Genomic DNA, 23530 nt, shown 5'->3' on the forward strand with positions numbered 1-23530 from the left:
TCAAAAACTCCTTTTGCGAAAACGAAGATGTCATCTTGGAGAAGTGCACGATTTTAACACACATGCAATTTTTACTTTATATACCAAATGTGGTTGGCCATGAAATGGATATATCGAACCCCCCACTGCAAAATAATAGCCGTCCCAGTGGTAGGCACCAGGCTTCGTTGCACTGCACAAGTGGCTGGTGGTGGTGCAGAAAGTGCGTGAGTCATGGTTCACGCATTGTCTTGCACCTGTCTCTCACACTTGCCAGAAGCGCCACGGAGGATATGGTGGCTTCGAGGGTTGATTGCCGGCCGACTGGCTCGCATTCGTGCCCCTCACTTCTGCCGACAGCATCCTGGCAGCAGCGGCATGGACAGTTATACAGTGGAACCTCGATTATACGACGTTCAGGGGACCGCGCGAAACCGTCGTATAATCCGGGTGTCGTATAATCGAAAATCAAGCGTGATATTTTTTAACGTCTGAACTTCGTCATCTTTTTTTTTTTTTTTTCGGAACACAAATGCAGCACATTTTTGCCGGCAGAGGGCTAGTCTTCAACAAACAAGATAAAATGGCCATTGAGGCTGCCGTGAGCAGCGGGGCAGCAGCTCCCGCAGTTTTCTTGATAGGTGGAAAGATTAAGGCGCACCAGTTATCGACTGGCTAAAGTGTGCCTACCATATTTACTCGATTCTAAGCACCCCCCTTTTTTTCACGATCGCGATGCCCAAAGTGAGAGGGGGTGCTTAGATTCGAAATGACCCCCCCCCCCCCCCCCCCCCCGGGCCCCTCTTTTCGCGGCGAAATCTCGATGAAACGGGCGCGAGAAAAAACATTTTATTTAGGAAACATTCAAAAGAAAAATAGCTGCAGACAGTTCTGTGCCGCCATCTGTCTTGTAGTGTCGGAACGCAGGAACACAAAAAGCGCCGTGGACGCCGCTGTCCTCGCTTCGGCGAGCGCGGCCTCGCCCGCTTATCTGTTTTTTCGGCAGCGTCCGCTCCGGCGGATGCATTTGTTGCTGTTGCTGCGACCGGTGTCTTATCTTTTCTCTTTATCTTTCCTCTGATCTTTCAACTCTCCCCTATCTGCACTTGGCAGCGGTGGTGGCTTAGCTCGAGCCAGTAGGCAGGCCTGTGCAATTTCCTTTTCATCCTTCTCTCAGTCACAACAACAACAACGCGCAGGCGGCGCCTCCTCGGGACTCCGACTGCACAGGCTCGACGAAAAAGAGAGCAAGTGCACTTGGCGGCCTCGGCAACGCTCTCTTCCGCGCAAAAAAGGGGGTGCTTAGATTCGCATGCAAAGTTTTTTTTTTCAGAAATTTTTTTACGAAAATAGGGGGGAGGGGGGGGGGGGGTGCTTAGATTCGGGGGGTGCTTAGAATCGCGAAAATACGGTACATCCCGGCCTGCGTTTGCTGACGACCTTTTTTGACGGACGGTACGAGCCAGACGTCGTCGTACGAAGCGGGGCCCTTCTAAAATTTGCGTCGTATAACCGAGGTTTTTAATGCATTGTCTCTATGGGGGTTCTGCCGGGACCGCACAAATTCGTCGTAAAATGTGGGTCGTCGCATGACCGGGGGACGTATAATCGAGGTTCCACTGTACCCTTGCTCTAATCATCCTGCGCTAGCTATGGGTGTCCAACTTATGTTACCCGTCACAGAGGTGGTGAGAACGCTGGTAGCTTTCATTCGTGTGTGCTATTTGCCACACGACACTGCTGTGATGCGGGAAAGCCATCCCAGCTGCATTTAGCCTGCCACTGCTGCATGCTAGTGGTGCTCTGCGGGGATGCTAACTGAACGCAATTGACGCTCCGTTATTCGCGACCGCCGTCATCATCACGATCACCCTCCAAATGGCACTGAAACCTCGGGAAAGCTCTCTTCTTACTTTCTAGTTAGGGGCGCCCGATTTGCCATCTCTTTACTGACTAAACTGCGCTATCCTAGTGTGTGTTTCTAATGAAATTTTGTATTATGAATTTCAGCTACACCGAACTGTTTTACAATTTTTTACCTGTACACTATAACCTGGTAAAAAAAAAAATTAGACAGTTTCGTGGCGACAGCCACTTTTGTTTACGCTTCTTGCACCCTTACCATGGTGCCAGGCACTGATGTATTCAAACTGTCCTTTTGATAGTGTTAGTGCATGGCTTAAAGGCTTCCAATAGCCTGTTCAGTTTTGCTGTGGACAAAGACTAGTTCACCAGCACGTGCATTCTCTTTTTCTATTTCTTGCAGGCTGAACAGCTGCGCTTTCCGCTGAAGCAAGCAGATATGCGAATGGAATGTGCCCAGAAGTTTGTACAACGTCTCAAGGTGGGTATTCCTAGCAGCATCAACTACTGTCAGTATATTGAGCGTGCAGTTTTTATTTTGGCCAAGTTTCAACTATTTTTGACTACTTGAGAAGTGTAGGATTATTTTCTCTTAGGTAAGCGCATAACTAATCATGGAAATACAGTCGAACCCGGATATATCGAACCCGCATATTTCGAATTATTGGCTATATCGAACACACAGATTACCCCCTTGAAAATACTATGTAAAAGTATAGGACAGTTGCGTTGTATATCGAATTCCATTTTCGCCGGACATTGGATATATCGAACGCCGCGCCGCGCCCCTGGAAGGTGCGCTTTCCCCAAAGACATTCCTGTCCGGTCCTCAGCCGCCTCAGCGGAGAACATTTCCGCAGTCAGCAGGCGCAGGGCCCTTTTTTTTTTTTTGTTCCCCGTTTTTGCGCCCCACCGGCGCGAGCTTTCCCGCTCCTCCTCTCCTCCTGTACCGCCGGCGTGTGCTCCGTCAAGGTCATTGGAGACCAGCGAAGAGAGAGCGCCGCATGGAGACGCGCGGCGACCACGCTTCTTGGGGAAAGAGAGAGAGAGAAAACGGTCGCTCGTGGGCACATCGTGGGTCTGGGGAAAAGAGAGAGCTCAGAAAAAAAAAAAAAAAACGAAGCCCAGAGCGCCGATTTTTCTCCCTGCTCTTTCTTTTTCCCTCTGTCGTTCCTTCGCAGCCGGGTTGACTGCCGCTCGCATAGGCTTCGCTCTTATCGCTCCATCTGCGCCTCGCGTGTTTTTTTTTTGTGTGTGTGTGCCTGTGTTTCAACGCGCGACGTGAAGCAGGTCCCAGTAGCCAACTGTTTTGGCAAGTGGCCGGAGATGAATGTCCGGAAGATTTAGATGACGATGAGTGCTTGGACGACGCGTTTCGCGACTTGTCCAATTTTCTCGGCGCCGTTCCGTCCGAAGTGACTGTTGAGGACTTTAACGCTGACAGCGAAGTTCAAGCGGTAGCTGGCGTTCAAGACGCCGACTCCAGCGATGACGAGGGCAACTCTGTTGTCGAAGAAACGCGTCCGTGCGCAGCCACTGAACTGGCGTCAGCGTTAGCCTGATTCGGCGCTGTTGCGGCGAAATGGAAGGCACTGTGTTCTCGCACCTGGACAGTCTCGAGAAGATCGAGGCCAATGTTTTGAACTTCGTTTCCCAGGGGAAAAAGCAGCCCAAAATTAGTGATTTTTTTTTTCCGCGAAATAAAGCGCTTTCACATTGCGCGCCCATACTATGTGATTCGCGGCTGTTCCAAACGGTAAGCCACAATTTGTTATGATCGGGAGTGCAGTTTTAGCCTATATCTGTATATCGAATTTTCGCTATATCGAACTATTTTCCGATCCCCTTCGAATTCGATATATCCGGGTTCGACTGTATCACCTTAATGAAACACTTGGGAGTTGCAGAGTTTTAGAAAATAAGGGATAAACCTAGGTTTAGCTTTCGGGCCAATAACATTATAGTTAACGCAGTGCCCTGGTTTTTAGGGCAAGAAAGTAAAGTTCCCCAGATTACATGGTGTCTCGAATTGAATTCAAATTGCGATCTGTTAGCTGTCTGTAACATGTTCGCTGCGGCGTCGATTTTCAGAGCCCTAATCCCAGTGCGGCTTGGCTCACCGGTGGGCCCCCTTTAATTTTCTTGGGCGCGTCGTGACAGCACACTCCTACAATGCATAGGAAGCCACGGTTAAGCCAACTTCCTGGAACCACCAATAAATGGCAGCAGTGACATGGCGTGTTTAGTTTTCACAGGCTTTTTGATAAATTAGGGATGACCGACGGATTCATCGCACGACTCAGTATTCGTTGCCGCAAAGCATGAACACATGATTTGACCCACTGGTGACCCACAACTCCGTGAACATGTAATAAATATGCATCGAAAGGACGTATATATACAGGAGTAAATCACATTCTTTTTGGAAAGTGCCCTGAGTTGGCATTGACGAGGCTTACAACTTTTCTCTCAAAAACACAATGTTGCTATGCTGCCAAATTACTTAGGTGCTGTTGGTAGCTTCTTGTGTATTGCAAAAGCGTGGCTTGTTGGTGCACGGTTCGTAAAAAAAAAAACTTATTACAGCATTTAGGTGCAGTTGTGCGAATATTTGAATATTGAACCAAATAATGGGGTACAGTCGACGACCGAAAATTTGGACGCCTGATTTTTCGGACTTTTTCGCGGCACCACGACATGGCCCATGGAGCCAGTGTATAAGACCGCCTGAAATTTCGGACGCACCGCAACTGACTGCTCGATTTTTCGGACCTCGTTCGTGCTCGCCGCCAATACCCAAGCCGCCATATAATGTGTAGTGGAATCTCATTAATTCAAACTGCAGGAGAGATCGAAAACTTCATCAAACAAAACGAAATTCAATCTTAAAGGGAGCCTCTTAACTTCCGATGCTGAAAATCTGCGCGAGTCGGCACATTGTGCCCGCGGGGTTTGGAATTCGTACTGTTCTTGAATGTCGTTCGCCACACGAACTTGAACGGTAGAATGAGTTCACGGAACTCACCTGTGCCTATTCTTTCGTCCCGAATACGGAAAGATGTAGCAGCGAAGCGCGTGGGAGGCGTACGGCCTCACGGCGACGGCGAGCACGGGAGGAAACGGTGGTGCATTTCAAGAGCAAGGTCAGCGTACCCGCAGCAAAACACACCTCAGTCCTGACTCTTCTTTCGTAAAACCATCAACAAATAGCGTTTTGATGACAGGCAAGACGTCTCTCATTATACGCAAGCCAGCGGAGCGTGCATATCGCCGGATACGATGCCGATTTTGGCTCTAGTCGCTAGGCCTAATGGCGAAGGCCAACGCCGACGGAGCACTTGCTTTGGCCTTTTGTAGGTTCTTATCATTTCGCCATCTTCATGTTCTTGTTCCGGGACCATTGTACTGCGGGCGCAGCGCAGTTCCCGCAGCAGCGTGTTTGCTTTCCCGTCTAGACTTTGTCCCAACCCATGCGTTCATCGGCGACATGCTGAGGGCAGCACAGCCAGGCCAAGCTCGTGAAAGTGGTTGCCGCCCGTCGTCCGTGCACATGTCGCGCGGCGAAATATAGTCATGAGGAGCTTTAGAATGTGTACAATACAACTGGTCGCTTCCTCCCGCATATTAGTAATAAGTTTGTGATTTTTTCGGTGAAATTTGAATTTTTGGACTGCCCGATTTTCTGTCGTTTTCGCGGTCCCTAAAGAGTCCGAAAAATTGGTTGTCAACTGTATTCAATTTTGGCCCCAAAGCAAGTAGCAGTATATTTAAAAGCCTCAAATATTTCTGAAGCATTTCTAAGTTCAAGAGTAGAGGAAAACTTGTGCCATTAATTAGGACAGAGAAAGAAATCAGCCATAAATACAACCTGTGATCGATTGTTCTGACTCTACGGGGCTTGCTCAAGCATTCGAAAGATCAACTTCAAAAGCTGCTGGAAGCAGTAGTCAACGGACTCTTGCATGCTTTGACGCTTTCGCATAGTCGTACCACTCGAGATGTCGATGTACATCATGCACACCGACGACAGCACAGTGGCTGCGTCCACATAATCGGCCTTCGACGGCTGCTCTGTTCAGCACATCCCTGGTGAATGCACTTGATCCAGTGATGACCAGCTGCAAAAGTGAACACGCCGCGGCATGAACTGCACAGTGCCCGTCACACGGCGCACCCAGAACAGAAAGACATAGGTTAAAAAAAGGATGACAATGTATAACTACCAGCATACTCGAGACAGTGCTCTGTCGGGGCAGCCTTTCATAGGTGCGACATTTAGATGTGAAAACCAAATTCAAAGCAGGTGATACACTAACGTTTACTCTCTTTGACGGCTCAAATTAGTCGAGGGGCGAAACAGCAGTTATTGTATGTATCGCAGCGAGAATGTCTGGACCGAAATTTTTTGTAAGTTCATGGTCTTTGCTTTGAAGAGCAGCTCAATTTTCGTGCCCACGGGACCTGTCTAGGGGTACACCTCCTGTGCGCTTTGCTTTTACCTTTCCATGCGTTTCGACAAAAGGACTTGGTTTAGAAGGGCTCCACTAAAATTTGCACTTCATGGATAGGTGCACGCCACGCCTTACCAGTACGATGCATCTGGCAAGGGAAGTTGGGCATGCGTGCATTTCTTCACGCACCTTCCTGGCTCATGCAGATGAGGCACCTGTGTCAAGTGCAACGCACTATTGTTTTATCAGTCTGCACAAGGACCCGTTTCCAAAACACTGTTAATACGTCGCCCGATTAGTGTGCACTGGTGTGCTGCTTCTGGAGCATGTGAGGGTGCTTTTGCTGGCAACTTTTGGCTTTTATGTAGGGAAGACATCTGGCAGTGGTATGAATGGGCAATCATGGATGCGCAGTGCAGTCGCTTCACCTTGTGCTATGTGAACGAGGTCTGGGAAATTGAGCATTCGGATGTGATGCATCCAAAATTTCGCCCCCAGTTATGCATACATTGACTCCATGGAATGTGGAACGTGGTGTTGCACTGAGTCGAGAAATTTAATCAGGTCTGAAATTTTGGCGACTGAGAGAATTGAGCGCTAACTTTTTATTTTAAATATGAGTGGTGATGCGAAGAATTGTGTGTTAAAGGTGCACTGAAGAGGAATCTGAACTTGTCTTTTTGCCGCGGGAACTCGATCTACACGTTCCGAACATTCTTAGAAACTGCGACTTATTGCCCTGTGTGGCCGATTTCTCCAATTAAATCGAATTAACGTCCGGCTCCCGCCTTTTTTTTTTAATTCTCCCTTGTACGGTGGGCAGAGTCGGCCAACGCGTGGAGCGCCTTTCACCCAGTCCCATGGCGGCTTGCCGCTCTGCCATCGGCGGAGTAATGCGTAGTAGTCCGTAGTAGCAAATAGTCTGCACGTATTTTTACTTCTTCGGGCTTATTTTGCGGCTATATTATCTGCGAATGAAACTATTTATTCATGGAAACCTAAAAAACAAAATAAAGCGAAAGCAAAGCCTCCACGGGACTGGGTGAAAGGCGCTCCACGCGTTGGTCGACTCCGTCCACCGTACGAGGGAGAATTTTAAAAAAAAGGCGGGAGCCGGACGTTAATTCAATATAATTGGGGAAATCGGCCACACAGGGCAATAAGTCACTGTTTCTAAGAATGTTCGGAACGTGTAGATTGAGTTCCCGCGGCAAAAAGACAAGTTCAGAATCCTCTTCAGTGCACCTTTAAGGGCTTGAGGCTACAATGTTTAGTGCACTTTGACTGACTTTTCATTGTCTGTTGCCGAATGCAAGTTTAAGAGCATTTGTTTTTATTTTCCTTTGAAATTTTTTTTCCATTGACTTATAGTCTGATATAACTGAAGAACACAACAGCAATGCCCCTTCCATTGCCATGCCATTGCAGATAATCTCCTTGCACTTGCCAGTCACCTGTGATGTCACACTAGCAGTTATAAAGGGACTAACTGTGATGTCATGACAGTCGGTTGACACCATTAGCTGGAGGGCCTCCTTTGAGGGGCTGTTACCACTGCGTGTTTGAGTTCTGTCCGACATCAGTGAAATCTGTAAACTTCATCATTTGGGGGATACACTGCTTAGCTTACTAAGCTGTAATGCACTGCCTCTTTTTCTATTGCACTCTGTTTTCAATTGCAAACAAATTCGCTATTCGCACATGCCTGCATTTCAGCTGGACCTAAGAGTGTTGCTCAAAGACTCCATGCTTTCTGTGTTGCTGATTCTGTTAAGAACTGTATTCACACCAGTAGTTTCGCTCTGTGTCTATTCTGCAAGTGTGGGGAGTCAAGCGAAATAGCTGTTCCTGAAGTCTTTGTGGGGGTTTTCTCTGCATGCTCTGTGTTTCAGCCAAGAACTGAACTTGAGCGAGAAATCAACAAGATCTTGAAGGTCAGTGAAAACGTTGCACGCCCAGGAGCCGAGCTGACTCCAGCCGAAGAAAAAGCCCTCAAGGCAATGAGCTTGGAAGAGGTGAGTGCTGATAAGAGCACCAGATCATTGTGTCAGCATTATGTTGAGCCAACAGCTCATGTGCAAGCTGTTCACTCAGTACAGCTGTTCTGGCCTTGACTCTTCTTTTTTGTCGTTCAGGCCAAAATGAAATCGTTTTGTCATGCCTGATAATTTGGACAAGTGAAACATATGCATGAGCTATTCTGCTTGTCTGGTGCCAGGACCGCTTTACCCACTGTATCTGGTTGCTGCTCTCTTTGTCAGGCCAAGGAGAGGCTGGCTGAACTGAAGAAGATGAGGGCTCTGCTCTCATACCAGGAGATGAAGGCTCGGAGGCAGGGAAAGATCAAGAGTAAGAAGTGAGTGTGGGGGAGCAAGTTCATCATTTCGCTCTGTCAGTTCCTTGCATTCATCATTGTGAGGTGCCTGCCTGAAACGCCTCTCTTTTCAGTTAAGTGGTAAGGATTATGATGAACTCGTAGCATCAGAGCAGAAAAAGAATCATTTTAAATTTCGTGCTGGCACATCATTCAAGTTACTAAATCTGGTCGCCGTACATTTGGTTCAGAGTCTGAAAGAGATATCTGTGGAGCTTTTGTCTGTTATGTGACAGTTTGTAATCTAGTTTGGGGCACTGTTTGTCAGGACTATGCACAGAAATAGGCCAACTTGGTTTAGACTAGTCTCTGTACAGCCCAGTGGTGACACTGTAAACCTGATCTTATATTCTGCTGGCTGAGCACAAAATAGCTTCTATCTCAGATCATACGATGCTGTGTATGATGAGCAGTGCAGTGTGCACATCATGGTAATTAAACAGTTACAAAGTTTATGTGGCTAGGAATTACCTTACTGAGGCGTGTTGTCACTGTTTTACAAAGTTTGGACCACTTAACTAGATAAAGCCGTTGGCTGTTGCCATATTAGAGCAAGACCAGGCGTAAATGCCAATGGAATTTTTGTACTGAGCTCTTTGTTACGTACAGGGGCGATGGAAAGAAATATGAACAGAGCGGAGCCTGGGCACTCCGCTGTTCGCGTTTCTTTTCATCACGCTTTTACTTTTGTGCTAGGAAAAAGATGCTAGAGTTGTCCCTGATGCACTCCAGGACGACTCTGTCTTTTTCTTACCGCCTAGGTAAAACCACGATCAAAAGAAATTGGGACAGTGCAGCGCATAGATGCCACATTGTTCGCGTTTCCATCGCGATAGTGCTTTAGATTATCAGCACTTGGCGTTCTCACAGGCTCTTTTTTGTACGTTCCTGATGAATTTACCTCACATTTTTGGGTATGTGTGAACCAAAACTGAATACTGTCTGCAACTGAACATGTAAACCTGGTTGTATGTTCCCAATGAATTTACCTCACATTTTTGGGTATGTGTGAACCAAAGCTGAATACTATCTGCAACTGAACATGTAAACCTGGGTAATAATGTGGTTGCGTAAGGTCCTTGTCACTGCTTATCGTCGTCCTTACATGCGTTTTGAAGCATTGTTGTCTTTTAAGTGCATTTCTTTCATTCCCAATAGAATTCATGTCTTATCTTTTATATTGCTGCTAGTGTTGTAACACGTACCCATACAGAATAACTTTGAGCAGTTGTGAGGTTGGATTTTCTCTCACCTGTGGTCCTTGGGTGAGTGTGTCTGTAGCCCTGCCTTGCTCATGAACTCTGCAGGTATCATCGGATACTGAAAAAGGAACGTTTGAAAAAACAGATGAAGGAATTTGAAGAGCTCAAGGAAAAGGACCCTGAACTTGCCATAGAGAAGCTGCGGGAACTTGACAAGCAGAGGATTCTGGTGAGCCTTCAAAACCATCCACTCGTCAGCATGCAGTCCTGTATAAACTCACACTGTTCATTACATCCCTGTAACATGGTCAGGAAAGCGTACAAGGGATTTGAGGTGACCCTGAGGTCAAGGTATTTGTTGCCCTCAGTTTTGCTCTGGCAAGTGACTAGTCGTTGCTCATGGCACTGAACACGAGCAGTGTGGTAACATGTTGAAATCAAAATTACAAGCTTAGAATAAGTGCACAGAAAAGTAGAGGTTCGGCAGTGCTTTAATAAGTAAAATGACACCAGTGTTGCGTTTCAAGCTGGTCTGTATTTAGTGCTGGCCATAAGAGAAATCCCATGGCTGATCTTTCATATACATTTTGCCTTTCTCTTGCAGGAAAGAGTGTCTCTGCGACACAAAAGCACAGGAAAGTGGGCAAAACAACAAATGCTGAGAACAAAGTACAACCAGGAGGTAAGTGGGCATCCCGTCTAATTCTTTGCATACAAGTTGTAATTCGTATTTTATTGTCCAGGCAAATATCTTGTATTTTTATGGACATAAACCTTCAGTGTGAAGCAGAAAAAATTTCAACTGTTCGTACTGTGCCATGTTCTGGTCCCTATATGGGTTTGCGCACCAGAAACTGCATTGATGCTTGCGTTCATTGCGTCAACTGTTAATTTCATGACTTATGAGCTTTCATCAAGGTAACTTGAAGGAACTGCAAACTTCAGTAGGGGGTCAGTTGAAACAAATAAGGTAGTTTGCAAGCATGTCCAGTAAGCATATTTACATGAAGCAGAGCTTTATTGTGTAGGAAAATAAGTATGTGCGTTACATACCTGTGGTGCCTTGGTGTCTTACTGTACACTTCTCCATGCTATTTGCAGTGATGATTTTGCAACAACATTGCACTTTGTAGTTTTGTTTATTGCTTTTCATAAATAACACCACAGGGAACACGATAAAACAAAACAGAGTAGAATCTCATGATATAGTCAAAATTTGATACGGATTTCAGTTTTTCTTCAAATTGCACTGCACTGGCAAAGAAAGTTGGTGTGTGTGTTTCTTTTACACAGCACATATCCCACTAAACAACTCTTCTTTTGCTTTTTCTGTTCTCATGTGAAGAGTCGAGAAGCCTTGCTGACACAGTTAGAACTGAGCCGGCAGCTGACGCAGAAGCCTCTGGTGGAGTCATCAGATGACGAAGAAGGTGTGGATATCAGTGCCGCTGAAGAAGCCGCAGCTAGGCACGCTGGTGAGCTGGAAGCCCGTTTCTTCAATGCGGCAAACCCTTGGCTGAAAAATCCGACTGGCACGAGGCCACGTGTCGGAGCAGGAAATGCTGATGTCAAGGATGGCAGCGCTGCATCTCTGAGCAATAATCTGGAAGATGAAAAAAAGGAAGACGTTGAAGCTGTGGTTGGTGGTAAATCTGTCAGTGAAGCTGAAATCCCTGACGTCAGTACAGCTGAAGGTGCTCCTGCTAACTGCCCTCAGAAAGAACAAATGGATTCAGCAGCTCCAACTGATGCCGGAAACAAAACTACAGACAGAACCAACTCTAGTGATGATGGGGTGAATGGCCAAAAAGAGGAGGCTGAGGCAGAAAAGCCTTTGGTGGAAAAGCAACCAGAACCTGGTTCTGTGGAAGCAGGTCCAAAAAGAAAGCTAGCTTCGAAACGGCAGAAGATTGGTGCCCGAACTACAAAGAAAGGGAAGTCGGCATCGAAAACACGAATGGCTGCAGACATTGACAAGTTATTTGATTCTCTTGATGAGCCTACTGCTAAAAAGAGGAAGGCAAAGAGCAGTGACCTGAAACTAAAAAGACAAGAAAAAGGAAGAAAGAAGTCTGTCTCTTTCAAGGAGACAGACCCCGGTGAGCGAAGGGAGAAAAAGTCAGTTTCTAATCCTGCTGTCACACCAGTCGATGATCTTGAAGATACTGAGAATGAGGTACGGTTGAGTGAGACACTGGGAAGGAGGCAAACTCTGAACGACTTAGAAGCTTTAAAACAGGTCCCCACTTCAGGACCAGCGCGTCAGAAGCTGAGGGCTCCTCAGTCAGACGAGCCGAGAGCAGAACCTGACAGAGTCGAAGTTGACCCTACGAAGTTCCTTGAGGTCAAGCAGCAAGTCTTGAAGTCCAAGGCACCAGACTTGAGCGGACCTGCCGACGAGGCTTTGGATGATGAGGATGCTGAAACAGAGCAAGTCGTCACCATTGCCGAAGCATTCGCAGATGATGACGTCATCAGTGCTTTCAGGTAAGTGAATGCATGACACATTTGACAACTTCACTATGGTATGCAACTAAGAGGCATGTGTTGAATCGATCACTGTCCCCAATGCTTTTGATTTCTCATGACACAGCATCCAGCGTGATGTCTCATTGTGGTAGGTTGTCTTTGCTTCCATAGTCATGCCTTCATGGATGTGTTGCAAGTCTGACATGCCCAGCTCATTCAAATCTGAAGCTTGCATTCTGCTTGAAAACTGATCCTGCAGCTCCATTGGAGAAAAGCTCATATTGGCGGGCTTCTCTCCAACCTCTATTAAGCACTCATTTATAAATGAATTGCTTGATTTAACTTACCGTGTTGGTTTTTTTTTATTAATTAGTTTAGTTGACTGGACACAGGCTGGTGAGCGGGCAGGCAGGCATGCACTGCAAGGGATACGCCATGATGAGGGGTCTCGAAATGGGTTCCTTGTTTGCCGTTGGGGGATGTAGTACCTGATATCCATTGTGGGGCGAGGGGCCTTTTCCAGATGCTTAGGGAGTTAAAGTCACAGGGTAAATCAGTACTGCTGCAGCTGCACGATTGTTAGACATTGCTTGTCAATTTGAGCAGGAGTGCTCTGTTTCAGTCTACCAAATTTTAATGACGGTTTGATGTGCGTTCAATTTAGATAGAATGGGATATTTAAAAAGCCTGTTAATCCTCTTTTTGAAGAAGTAGCAGATGTAGTGATGAAAGCATGAAGTGCTTGTAACTTGTCCATAAAAAATAATGAAACAGTAGCTATAATAAAACAGCTTAAACTAATTTCAGCTTCATCGATATAAGGCTTAATTGTGTTACTAGGCTAACCAGTTACCCATACTAGGCTAACCAGTTACCCATTTTGCTTGCCCTGAAGGCGATGCACTTATCTGTAGCCACACCTTTTTGCTCTCATTCTGTACTGGAAGCTGTAGTCATTTAATAGTCGGGGATAGTAGTAGTAGCAGTACAAGACCTTTATTCGGCCATAATTTACAGGCCGAGCATGTCGACCGCCTGGGCGACCAGAAGTCGCTGTTCTTCTTCCCCTTCAGCGCCAAGCCATTCGAGCCAGGTGGTGATGGATAGAGAAGGTGGGGGGTAGGAACCCAACTGCTGAGCAGCCGGGCAATAGAAGAGGCAATGGGCCAGGTCCGCATAGATACAGGGGCAGTTGGGACAGGAAGTGTCTGATCGGTAGCGATAGAGAAATAGGCGAGACGGGGTGATAACTGCATTCATTTGGATGTGCCGAAGAAGGCGAGCCTCCGGCACCGTGAGTGATGGATGAGGGGGAGGGTAAAGGCGTTTGTCTAGGCGGAGCTCGAGGTAGACCTCTTTTACGGTGCGGCGAAGGGTGAGTCGGGGATATTTGTAGCATTGGAACGGACTGTTGTGACCAATGCAGTGGAAACCAGGGACAAGACAGGAATAACAACATATTAGTACATCGTGGTGCTTGTCTTGTTGCAGCATTCTTGTGTATTTTCTGCAGGGAGGAGAAGGAAGCTCAGGTGAAGCAAGATGAGCCCCAGGGCGTTGACCTCTACCTGCCTGGCTGGGGAGCATGGGGTGGGGGTGGAATCAAGGCGGACAGGAGAAAGAGGCAAAGGTGAGGGTGTACTCACCCCAGGGTGTTTCTGCTAGTACTGCATTTTGTTGCTGCCATTTCGTTGTTGCTGAAGTACAGTCCGCATCACTCTTATGTAGAGCGCTCGAGCGGGACACTCATCCGCATAAAAACCAACACCTTGTCGCAGTTTCTGCTATTTAGAAGCTACACATACGCGCAAGTAGAGCCCCTTAGACTTGCAAGCAAGGTGATCGTGACCACTTTGCTTGGAGACCATGGGCTGTGTTCTAATTTCAGTTTTTATTGCATGCAGCACACTGCTCGAGCGGTCTACACAAGAGTGACGCGGACTGTACATTTCACAGCCAAGTTGCTTGCACCAGTTTTTGCTTGGTTTACTTGCCCACCATGTACACTCGATTCCCCATGCAGTGAAGTCTCATTTATTAGAACTGGTGGTTTGGTCCCATTTTCATGAAGTTTATAGTCGAACCTCGTTAATTAGAAAATTCGGGTTATTTGGACTGCTGGAGTCATCCTGGCCAACACCCATTCAAATCTAAGGCTTTGGACGCTGCAGGTGTAGTACTAGCTGATACGGATGGGCCTTGGAGAGAAGTCCCATCTCTGGAAAACAGTCTGACCGCATAGTTTCACTTTCACTTTTTTATCTTGCGCTAACCAGGGGTGGCGGCGGCTATCAGTCGCGCATCAGCCAGCCAGCTGAGCTATAAATGAGCTCTGCCAGCGAGTTTCTCTTGCTTCCGTCCACGTGGTTCTTTTAGTGTTCTAAAAGTGCACATTCACATACCGTTTACCGCTTGTGTGGTTTAGCCTTCTCACACATGACACTGCTTCTTGTAAGGGGGCTGCACCGCTTCCATGTCGCACTGCGTTGAATGCCACGAAGATCTTTATCATTGTGGAGAAGTTATGCTTCGAAACTCCCAACAGTGTGCACACACTAAAGCATTGACGGAACTATTAAAGGTAGTCATTGCTGGGCTGTTCTGATCTCAAAAGCAGGTGACAATTGCCTAGTTTCTCTGAATAAATTTACTGGGATGCGAACAGCTTTTGGCAGTCTTTCTCTGGCCATTTGATAACCTGTACTTTGTGATGATTCAAGCACCTTTTTTTTTTCTGTGTCTCTAGAAGTACAAATTAATGAGGTTTTACCATTACTGATGGCTCCTGTTAATTCACACTCCTCATAATTCGAACATATTTTTGGTCTACTTCAAGTTAATATTATTGGGAGTCAAACGGATGGTTCACCACCCTTTGCAGGCCAGTAGGGACACACAAGCTTACAGTATATACATGCTTCATAGGGAGGCATATCTGCTGCATTCATCAGGAAGTAGCAGCAATATACCTTGTTTTGTTGCTGAAGGTTGGGCTCCATTTTGAAAAAGATTGAACACAGAGGGTAACAAACAACTGCACATATGAGAGGCACTCATTCTGTGTGCTCTGTCCTCAGTTGCTTGTTATGCTTTATGACTGACTGCTTTCCCTAGGCCCATACTAGCTATCTCAACACCAAGTTGATTTATGGCTGATGCATTAGTGCTTTTCCATTAGTCAGCTGTTGAGAAATTACTTCTGTGCTCTGCAGTCTGTATCTCTCTTGCACGGCTTCTAAAATCAGTCTTGAGGGTGACCAGGACGGTTCTTTTCGCAGACTAGCACTTTTTTAATGCCGATTAGAATACTTGGACTTGGCTAAGTAAAACTGTATAAAGGTGCACAATCTCTTCTAAGCATTACAGTTGAAAAGATTGCCCATGTTTTGAGCTGTATTAGGGTAATCGAGTTTCCTGAACAGCCAGGAGTTTGAGTTGAGGTTAGAAGCAAGGCAGTTTTGTGTAGCTGCACGGAATGAATTTGGAAGCATATAGTAAAACTCAGCAGCTGTAATTTTTAGTTTTTTTTTTACCCACCCGTTCGCACATTCAAAGATATGTTATTTTATTATAGGTACTATTCTAAGGGTAAATGCACGGTGTGTACCAGTGCTGCTAGACATATTATGGCAATAAAATCAGAGAATTTGTTACTCCATACCTACGTAGGGACAGTTCAAGCAGGGTATGTGAAACTCATGCATAGCATATGCAGCTAAATTTTCTTCTTCCTCCTGTTGGTGGCTAGATTCTTTGTGAAGCCTCCACCGGGACCTCCGAGGAAGGATCAGGCGCTTGGAAATGTGATCATGAGCGAGGCAAAGGAAGAGAAGTTAGAGGCTCATCAGGTAAGTCTCCTTCTAACTCCTTTTTTTTCTTTCTTGTGTGTGTGTGTATGTTCCTTTGAAGTGTACAGGTGCTGAAATAGTGCTTGTGCTTTCATGGTATCACTTTTTATTGACCTTTCACATTTCCTGGCATGGTCATAACTGCAGCGGCCAGTTTGCCCACCATACGATGTGCCCCACGAGTGTTGGATGTTGTAGCCCACACTTGTCGCACATTTTTACAAATGGTGGTGACCGTACCACCGAACATGAAAGGACATTAAAACGTGCAGTGAATACACATTTACTTCCTGTTGCCACTCATTTAAGTGTGAGCCTGAACTTGAGACAGTCAAAAGTCTATGGGTTAGTTGGATCCAATGCTTGTCCTGTGTGTGTTCTGTGGTCATCTTTAGTGCTGCCATAGTATTTCTTTGCTTCAAAACAATGTTACCAGTATTTGTCACTTAGGTAGAGACGTTGCTGGCTTAGGGGAGGCAGCCTAGTGGGCATTGTGGGGTGCGTTTGCATGTCCTATTGTAGTATAGTAGCAGTAATGTGTCTTCTGTAGTTTGGGGGAGGGTTGGAGGATAGAGAAAGGGAGGGGGGTGAGAAGCACTGTAACTGTCCCTTGCAAGGTCATCGCAAGGGCACTGTGCAGGGTAAGCGGAATGATAGTATTGGCTAACAAGTGACAGGCCCAGATGTTGGAGGAGGGAAGACAGGCAGAAGAACAACATCAAAATAAAAAGTGATGTCTGAGCCATATGCAAGGTTGTCTTGGTTTTAGGCAGTGTTGACCAGAGGCACTGGCAAACAGCAGGATGCACAAATGACATGCCATAAGAGCTTACATGGGAAGTTTTAGCGCATCTCCAAAGGAAACTTATTACCACCTTTTTAGGTGAATTGAGAGCTGTGTCTTGCGTTAGCACAGTCTGTTTATGAGCTGCTACCTTTCACTGAGCTTTGTAGCAATGTGGCTGGCCAATGTAATGCTTTGCAGTGTTTTCATAGGTGATGTGTTTGTTTTGCTTCACCTTAAATGCTGCTGTAATGCTTGCAAAACTAATTAGTGACTTCACAGTGCAGTCATGGGCTGCTCACAGGTAGAAAGAAGGACTTGTTTTGAGGTCAGAGTGCGGCCCGGCTGTCTTCGGTGCATGAGCAGGCTTGGGCTTATGACGATGCTTTGGCACCTCTTGCTCTCTGCAGGTCGACATGTTGCCCCTCTCGATCAGCAAGGTGAAGCTATTCGAGTCTACAATCAGCCACCCTGTGGGCAGCACGTGGAACCCCGAGACCTCCTTCCGGGAGCTCACTGCTCCAAAGGTGGTCGCCAAGCTGGGCCAGGTCATCGACCCCATGGACACCGATGCACTGCTGCTCAAGAACAAGTCCGAAGCAGTTGACAAACTCCTGGAGCGACAGAAGGCAGAGGAGAAACGCCAGCAGCAGCCACCGCGACGAGGGAGAAGGAAAAAGTGACCGAGGTGCGATTACCCGTGAGAGTCTGTGATGTCCAAAATTTGAGTGATGTGTTAGTAAATTTACCAGGAAAACTAAAAATTGTTTCCAAAAACTTTAAGGGTTGTTTAAAAATTATCATCTCAGTGATGTGGTTAAACCAGCTGCCGGCAATTAAAAGCTCAGCATGCTTGTTGGCCCCCAGGGCTCTTTAGTGTGTGCCGCAGGCAAGTGCAAGTACACAAGCCCTCATCAGGCTAGATGTATGACATTGCATATAAAGTGGATAGCTCTCTCATTGTGGCTGGTGGCACTGTCATCGTTCTAACATCCTTGCGTGTTTTATGAAAAGCCTGAACATTTAAAAAAGACACTTATGTCTTGTTTTGTGCACGGAATGTGTGGCCATGTGTTGAAGCATAAAGCGTTACATTGAGGGAAGAAGGCTCATGGACTAATTCATTCTTGCCTGTGGAAATATTTATTTTGATGAAGTCATGCAAGTCTAGTATTGATACCATCTGATTGAGTATGCAAGTCTTCTCATACTTGCGTGCGTTTCAGCTGATTGGCTTGCATAACTTCGCCAAAATAAATTCATTTCGGCGTGCCTACATTCCATAAATGTCTTCAGTCGAGTGTACATGTAAATTTTCATCACTTAATGTACTAGTTGAAATGCACTGCTCTGTTTGTCTAGTCTGTTCCATTCTTGTTGTTTGCACTGATTTGTTACTCTGCACAAAGAGAGGTCAGTCAAGAGCTTATTCAAGTGCATATTCATCTGTATCATGCAGTGGAGAATGAATTGTTTTTAACATGGAAATAACCTGCTTGTCCTAACCAAAGCAAGGCGTTTGAATATGTGGCCGAGTGTATTACGTACACCCTCCCAATTTTTTAACAACTTCACGTGAGCATCGACTGCCCAGCACTGCTGCACCGGAAGAAGGAAAGGAGAAAGCCTGCGAGGTCAAGGGCATGCCCACAATTACTGCTGCTGTAGTAAACGTCGCCTGTTAGGCTGTTCTGATTAGTACGAAGCAACCCTTTCCCATCATCGGCTGTTAGGCGTCGGAGCCCCGAGAAACTGCGACCAGTTGTTTTTATCCGCTGTGTATAGTGTGGGTGATACTGAAGTGAGCACACATTTTGCGATAAACAGCCTAGCATGCCAAGAAACCATTTGCAAACATTACTTATGAAAAACTGATTGAAGTGGACCCTTGGTATGGGTGCATGAACTTCGTTAAAACAAACGCTTTCAAGACGCTACTTGCAAATGCAACCAGGGCCTATTATCTTGCTTGGAACATTATGCATTTGCCCCAGTCCAGAGTTGCGAACATGCAGCGGATGGAACAAGAGCTATAAAACTTGCTTCGCACAAAGCTGAACAGCCAAGCAGACGACACTAGCTCCAGCAGCATTAGTGGTGTGCATGCTTGTTCCCTCTCTCAATTTCCACTTTGTTTCGCTTCAGCGGCACTGCACTGGGCAGTACACACTCACATGAAGTTGTTAGAAAATTGGCAGGGTGTACATATACTTCATTTTTACAAATACAGTGATAGTTCATTAAAGAGGTGGAGACACCAAATTTGTGGTTCGCGCGTTCTTAGTTTCAAACGTTTCTTATGGCTCCAGGAAGCATGATACACACTCAAAGATTCATATATTCACAGTGAATAATTTATTATAGCATTTTTAGGTGAACGATTTTCGGTTTCGGTTTCGGAACGCCGAGTTGTACAGTGACGTCACAGAGGGGGAAGATCAACTGCTTCGCTTGGTCACGTGGGCCCACAAAAGTTGTGACGCACTTACTGCTCCACCGTCTGCTTTCCCACACACGTGCTGACCAGCGCATGAAAACAAACAACTGCACGTCTAGTCCCAGCAGCTCGGATTCTGACAGATCTGATTCCAATGAGTGAGGACATCGACTTTTTTTTTTGTTCGCACGCTAATATCGCCTTCGTGGGTTCGCGTGAGGATGCGAAACACTTTGCAAAATGCCAGTAAGCATCGCAGCGCCGCTCTACCCAAGCTGCGCCCACAACCGGTGTCACACTTCGCTGCCGTGCATCAGTACCTGAGCGTTGCTTGGGATGGTGTACAAATATCACAAGAAAAGACAAGATCGCCTTGTTATCAGAACTGCCAGCTATACTCGAGCAGTGACAAAGCATGTCTGCTTATGTTGGGAGCTTTCGGCAACGGCACCGCTCGCGGGCGCTCCGGGCGACGAGCTCTGCTGCTGCCTGGCTGCCGTGGTCGTCGCTAGGCCTATAGCCTGTTTAGCAAGCGGCCGGCGCTTCGGAAGTCGCCTGCGCTATAATAAAAGGCCTACTTTCACAAATAGCTGTAGTGTTAACAGAATAATCTCACAATAAAATAATAGTATGGTCAATCTCCTCGACGCCTTCGGCAGCGGAGCTAGCGGGCGCCAGGCGAGCCGGACCCCAACGTCGCGCCAGCGGCAGCTGCTAGGCGCGGTTGTGAGAAATTTGCTCATGTCACAGTTGTTACCTCTACTAGCAGCTCAGTATTGGTTAGCGATCCTCAAAAATGACACTTTTTTCACATTTCTTGTCCCATGTTTTATTATTTACGTCAAGAACACTCTTTAGCTCGCTTTTATGACGTCGGCAGACGGTATCCAGGCTGACCTACCGGCCGGCAGACTCGGCGTACTTCACGTCCGCACAAGAAAATACAAAACAGCCATGCTACCAGAAAGGATGCTTTCTAGATTCGAGATACGACAGCGTGACTGTGCTAAAAGTGGATCTTTCGGCAGCGACACTGCCTGCGGCAACGCCGGCCGGCGACCTGCGCGCTGGTCCCAGACTGCCCTAGTCGTCGCTAGGCCTAGCTGCTTTCGCATATCGACTCCGCAGCTGAGGGCGCTTCGGGACTGGCCAGCGCTCAGAAACGTGCTCCGCTCGGCACCCCTTTTCTGTGAACTCGTCCCATAATAAAAGATATGTTCGATTTCCACGACGTCTTCAGCAACAGAGCTAGCAGACGGCAGGCGAACCGCACCAGGTAGCAGCAGCACAAAACCGGCTGATGAAATTTGCTTGCATCGCAGTCATCACTTCTACCAGGAACTCGGTATTTGCCAACGATCGTCAGAAACGATGCATTTTTGATGTTCATATATCCCAGGGTTTGCTATGAACGTGAACAAACAATACTATCGCGTTCTTCAGATGCCGGCGTTCGGCACGAAGACTGGAGCAGACCGCCCGGCTCCAAGGAGTGCGCCCTATGTCATCATGACGCTGCCGCTTCCCGTCGTTGTTGCCGCGAGCGGCCCGCCGTTGACATCTAGCAGGCCGGACGCAGGCAACGAGCTGCAATCGGACGTTGCGATGCTGTTCGCAACGGCGCGCCGCAAACCGAGCGAGTGGCGGTTAGCAGCAAACGCGGCTCGCTGCATGGTGCGTCGACTGCACTCACGCGGCTGTGCCCCGCTCATCGTACGTCACTGTATTTTGGTATGACGTCACTAAAACTTTAATTTTTCTACACCCCTTGTGACGTCATGGTTGATGGCGCTAGCGATGGGTCTAGATCGTGAGAGTGAGCATTTAGGTAATCTTTGGAACCGAATTAAAATATCTTTTAAACGTTTGTTGCGTCCAACACCTGGCTGTGAGTGCCCTTGCGTACATAGGAATCCCATAGCAGGCTTTTTATAGCTTCAAAATTTGGTGTCTCCACCCCTTTAATTCGAACTCTAGCGCAGCGGCCTATGGAAAGGAAAAATGTAAAAGACAGGAAAAAGGCATTGTGGGTCAGACGTGGGCTAATGACATCCTAGTCGAAATCAAGAGTAAGAAAAGAGCATTTAATGCCAATGCAAGATAACTGCTGGTCCTTAAGGGTAACGGAGCGGATTCCAAGAGAAGGCAAGCGTAGCAGGGGGCGGCAGAAAGTCAGGTGGGCGGATGAGATCAATGAGTTTGCGGGGATAGGTTGACCACAGCTGACACAGGGCAAGGTGAATTGGAGAGATATGGGAGAGGCCTTTGTCCTGCAGTGGGCCTAGTCAGGCTGATGATGATCGATGTAAAACAAAGCCTGTTAGTTTGACCTTGAATCGACTGCACCACTGATCATTCAAACTACGTGGGCTGCGCCTGGACAGCCTGGGCAAGTTGCGTACTGATCGGCGAGCAGAGCAACACATAGCGAGGCTGTACCACCTCTTCAAGGATGGATGCTAGATACGTGACCTCCGAGATTTGTACCAGACTGCTGCAAAGCACTGATCTTGAAGGCTTCAGTAGCTTGCTATGTAAGCTTTTGTAGTTGAGTGATAGATGATGCGACCAGCAGCGATATACAGAAAATAAGGTGCACCACAGTGTCTCCGGCAGTCCGAATTTGAAACAACGCGTTCATGCGCAAAATGAATGAATTGGAGTTTTCACTGGTGTTTGCTGTGGGTCTTTTCCTTGCAATTGATTGCAGCCATAGCCATCAACTTACACGGTGTGCCATGGTGTAGTGATCTAGAAATATCGTCCGTCTGCGGTAATTATCCCTCCAAACGTTTCAAGGGAAGACTGAAACCATGCATGAAGTCGATGCTGGTGTGTTATCGAAACAGGATATCGGCAAAAAGCACGCTCATTGGTTTGGCGGTTCACGACTGGGGATCAGAGGGCTGGTAAATTGCACAATGTGTACATGCAGCCTTCCTGGTGACTTTCGTTTTTTAACCTAAATGGTGACTCCATTGTTTTGGTCGAGAAGTGGCAAAGCGGCAGTCGCGGGACATTCCAGCCTTGCCTGCACGCTCACAGGTGGTCGCACGCCATTCGCAACTCCAGTACGGCCCGCTGCTGCTCAATTTCGGACACACCGAGTGCCAAAAAAAATAAATAAATAAAACAGAAGTTGATGACAAAATATGTTAGAACAATACAATAGGGTAATCTCACTACCCGACTGCCTCCTATCGCAGTATACCGTATATTCTGTTCACCTTTGTTAGTTCAAATTTGGATGAATTTGAACTGTGCCGGCACCCTGATGGAGTTCGAATTAACAAGCTTTTACTAGCTCGCACACATTGAAAGGCAAGCCACAGAATGCATTTCTCTCTAGCTCCTCAGTTCAACCGTCTTTCTCTTCTACATTCATAAGAACCTAACAGTTTTTATGTTACTGTTGTTCTTTTTTGCAGGAATGAAAATGCCTTCAAGCCTTCAGAAAAAATGCCTCCAGTGAGCGTGTATAAATGTATATAGTAAAATAAATACACTGGCCTATACAAACTAAGAAGATGGTGCTTTACGCACAGTCAGATTCTGCTGACATCCTTCATGTATGCCAAACAATTCTGTACGTTGTCTAAAGCTTATTTTGAAATTCATTGTTAACATACTTGCTATCTTAAATTGATCATGAGCTCCAAGATGATGTTCTGCAAAAGGGGAAGAATGTGCCATAGCCCTGGCAATCCAAACAAGGCCTCCAGATTATTCCGTCATTATCACTGACTCGCAGTCAGCCTGTCGTAGCTACGCACAGGCGCATTTCTATCTCCCCTATCACACAAAATATCTTACATCGCACCTGTCGCATTCCAAAGACCCACCTCATCTGGACACCTGGGCATGTGTCCTTCCATCAAGAGGAGGCAGCCTTTTGGCACCAAGTCCAGACTAACACTTTCCCCATCCTGCTTTTAGGCACACTTTTTAATTCGCACATTACCCTGAAATAGGCCCTTTTTGTGGTGCGCATCCCACTCTCTTCCATTCCACATGGGAGTGCCCGACTCCTCCCTCAGCACCACCCAGAACCACCTTCCCAGTGCAAGACGCCGTCTAGCAGGGCCCTGTACGACCAGTGGTACTCTATCACCTGCGCCATCCT

General features: G+C 46.9%; 1 protein-coding gene across 1 annotated transcript in view; it reads left to right on the forward strand.

Moving 5' to 3' along the window:
• Positions 1-22933, forward strand: part of LOC149359695 (U3 small nucleolar RNA-associated protein 14 homolog A) — a 29617-nt gene extending 6684 nt beyond the window's left edge. Inside the window, exons 7-16 of the mRNA XM_089571817.1 lie at positions 2246-2323; positions 8186-8308; positions 8555-8649; positions 9975-10098; positions 10474-10551; positions 11215-12356; positions 13852-13968; positions 16087-16186; positions 17381-17658; positions 22836-22933. Of these exons, the coding sequence (XP_089427943.1) occupies positions 2246-2323; positions 8186-8308; positions 8555-8649; positions 9975-10098; positions 10474-10551; positions 11215-12356; positions 13852-13968; positions 16087-16186; positions 17381-17653 (2130 nt within the window). The 3' untranslated portion in view covers positions 17654-17658; positions 22836-22933. The remainder of the gene's footprint in view (positions 1-2245; positions 2324-8185; positions 8309-8554; positions 8650-9974; positions 10099-10473; positions 10552-11214; positions 12357-13851; positions 13969-16086; positions 16187-17380; positions 17659-22835) is intronic.
• Positions 22934-23530: the final 597 nt, after the last annotated feature.

The sequence above is a fragment of the Amblyomma mixtum genome, chromosome 2 (assembly GCF_055824585.1).
Source record: "Amblyomma mixtum isolate Tamu chromosome 2, ASM5582458v1, whole genome shotgun sequence".
NCBI classification, from domain to species: domain Eukaryota; kingdom Metazoa; phylum Arthropoda; class Arachnida; order Ixodida; family Ixodidae; genus Amblyomma; species Amblyomma mixtum.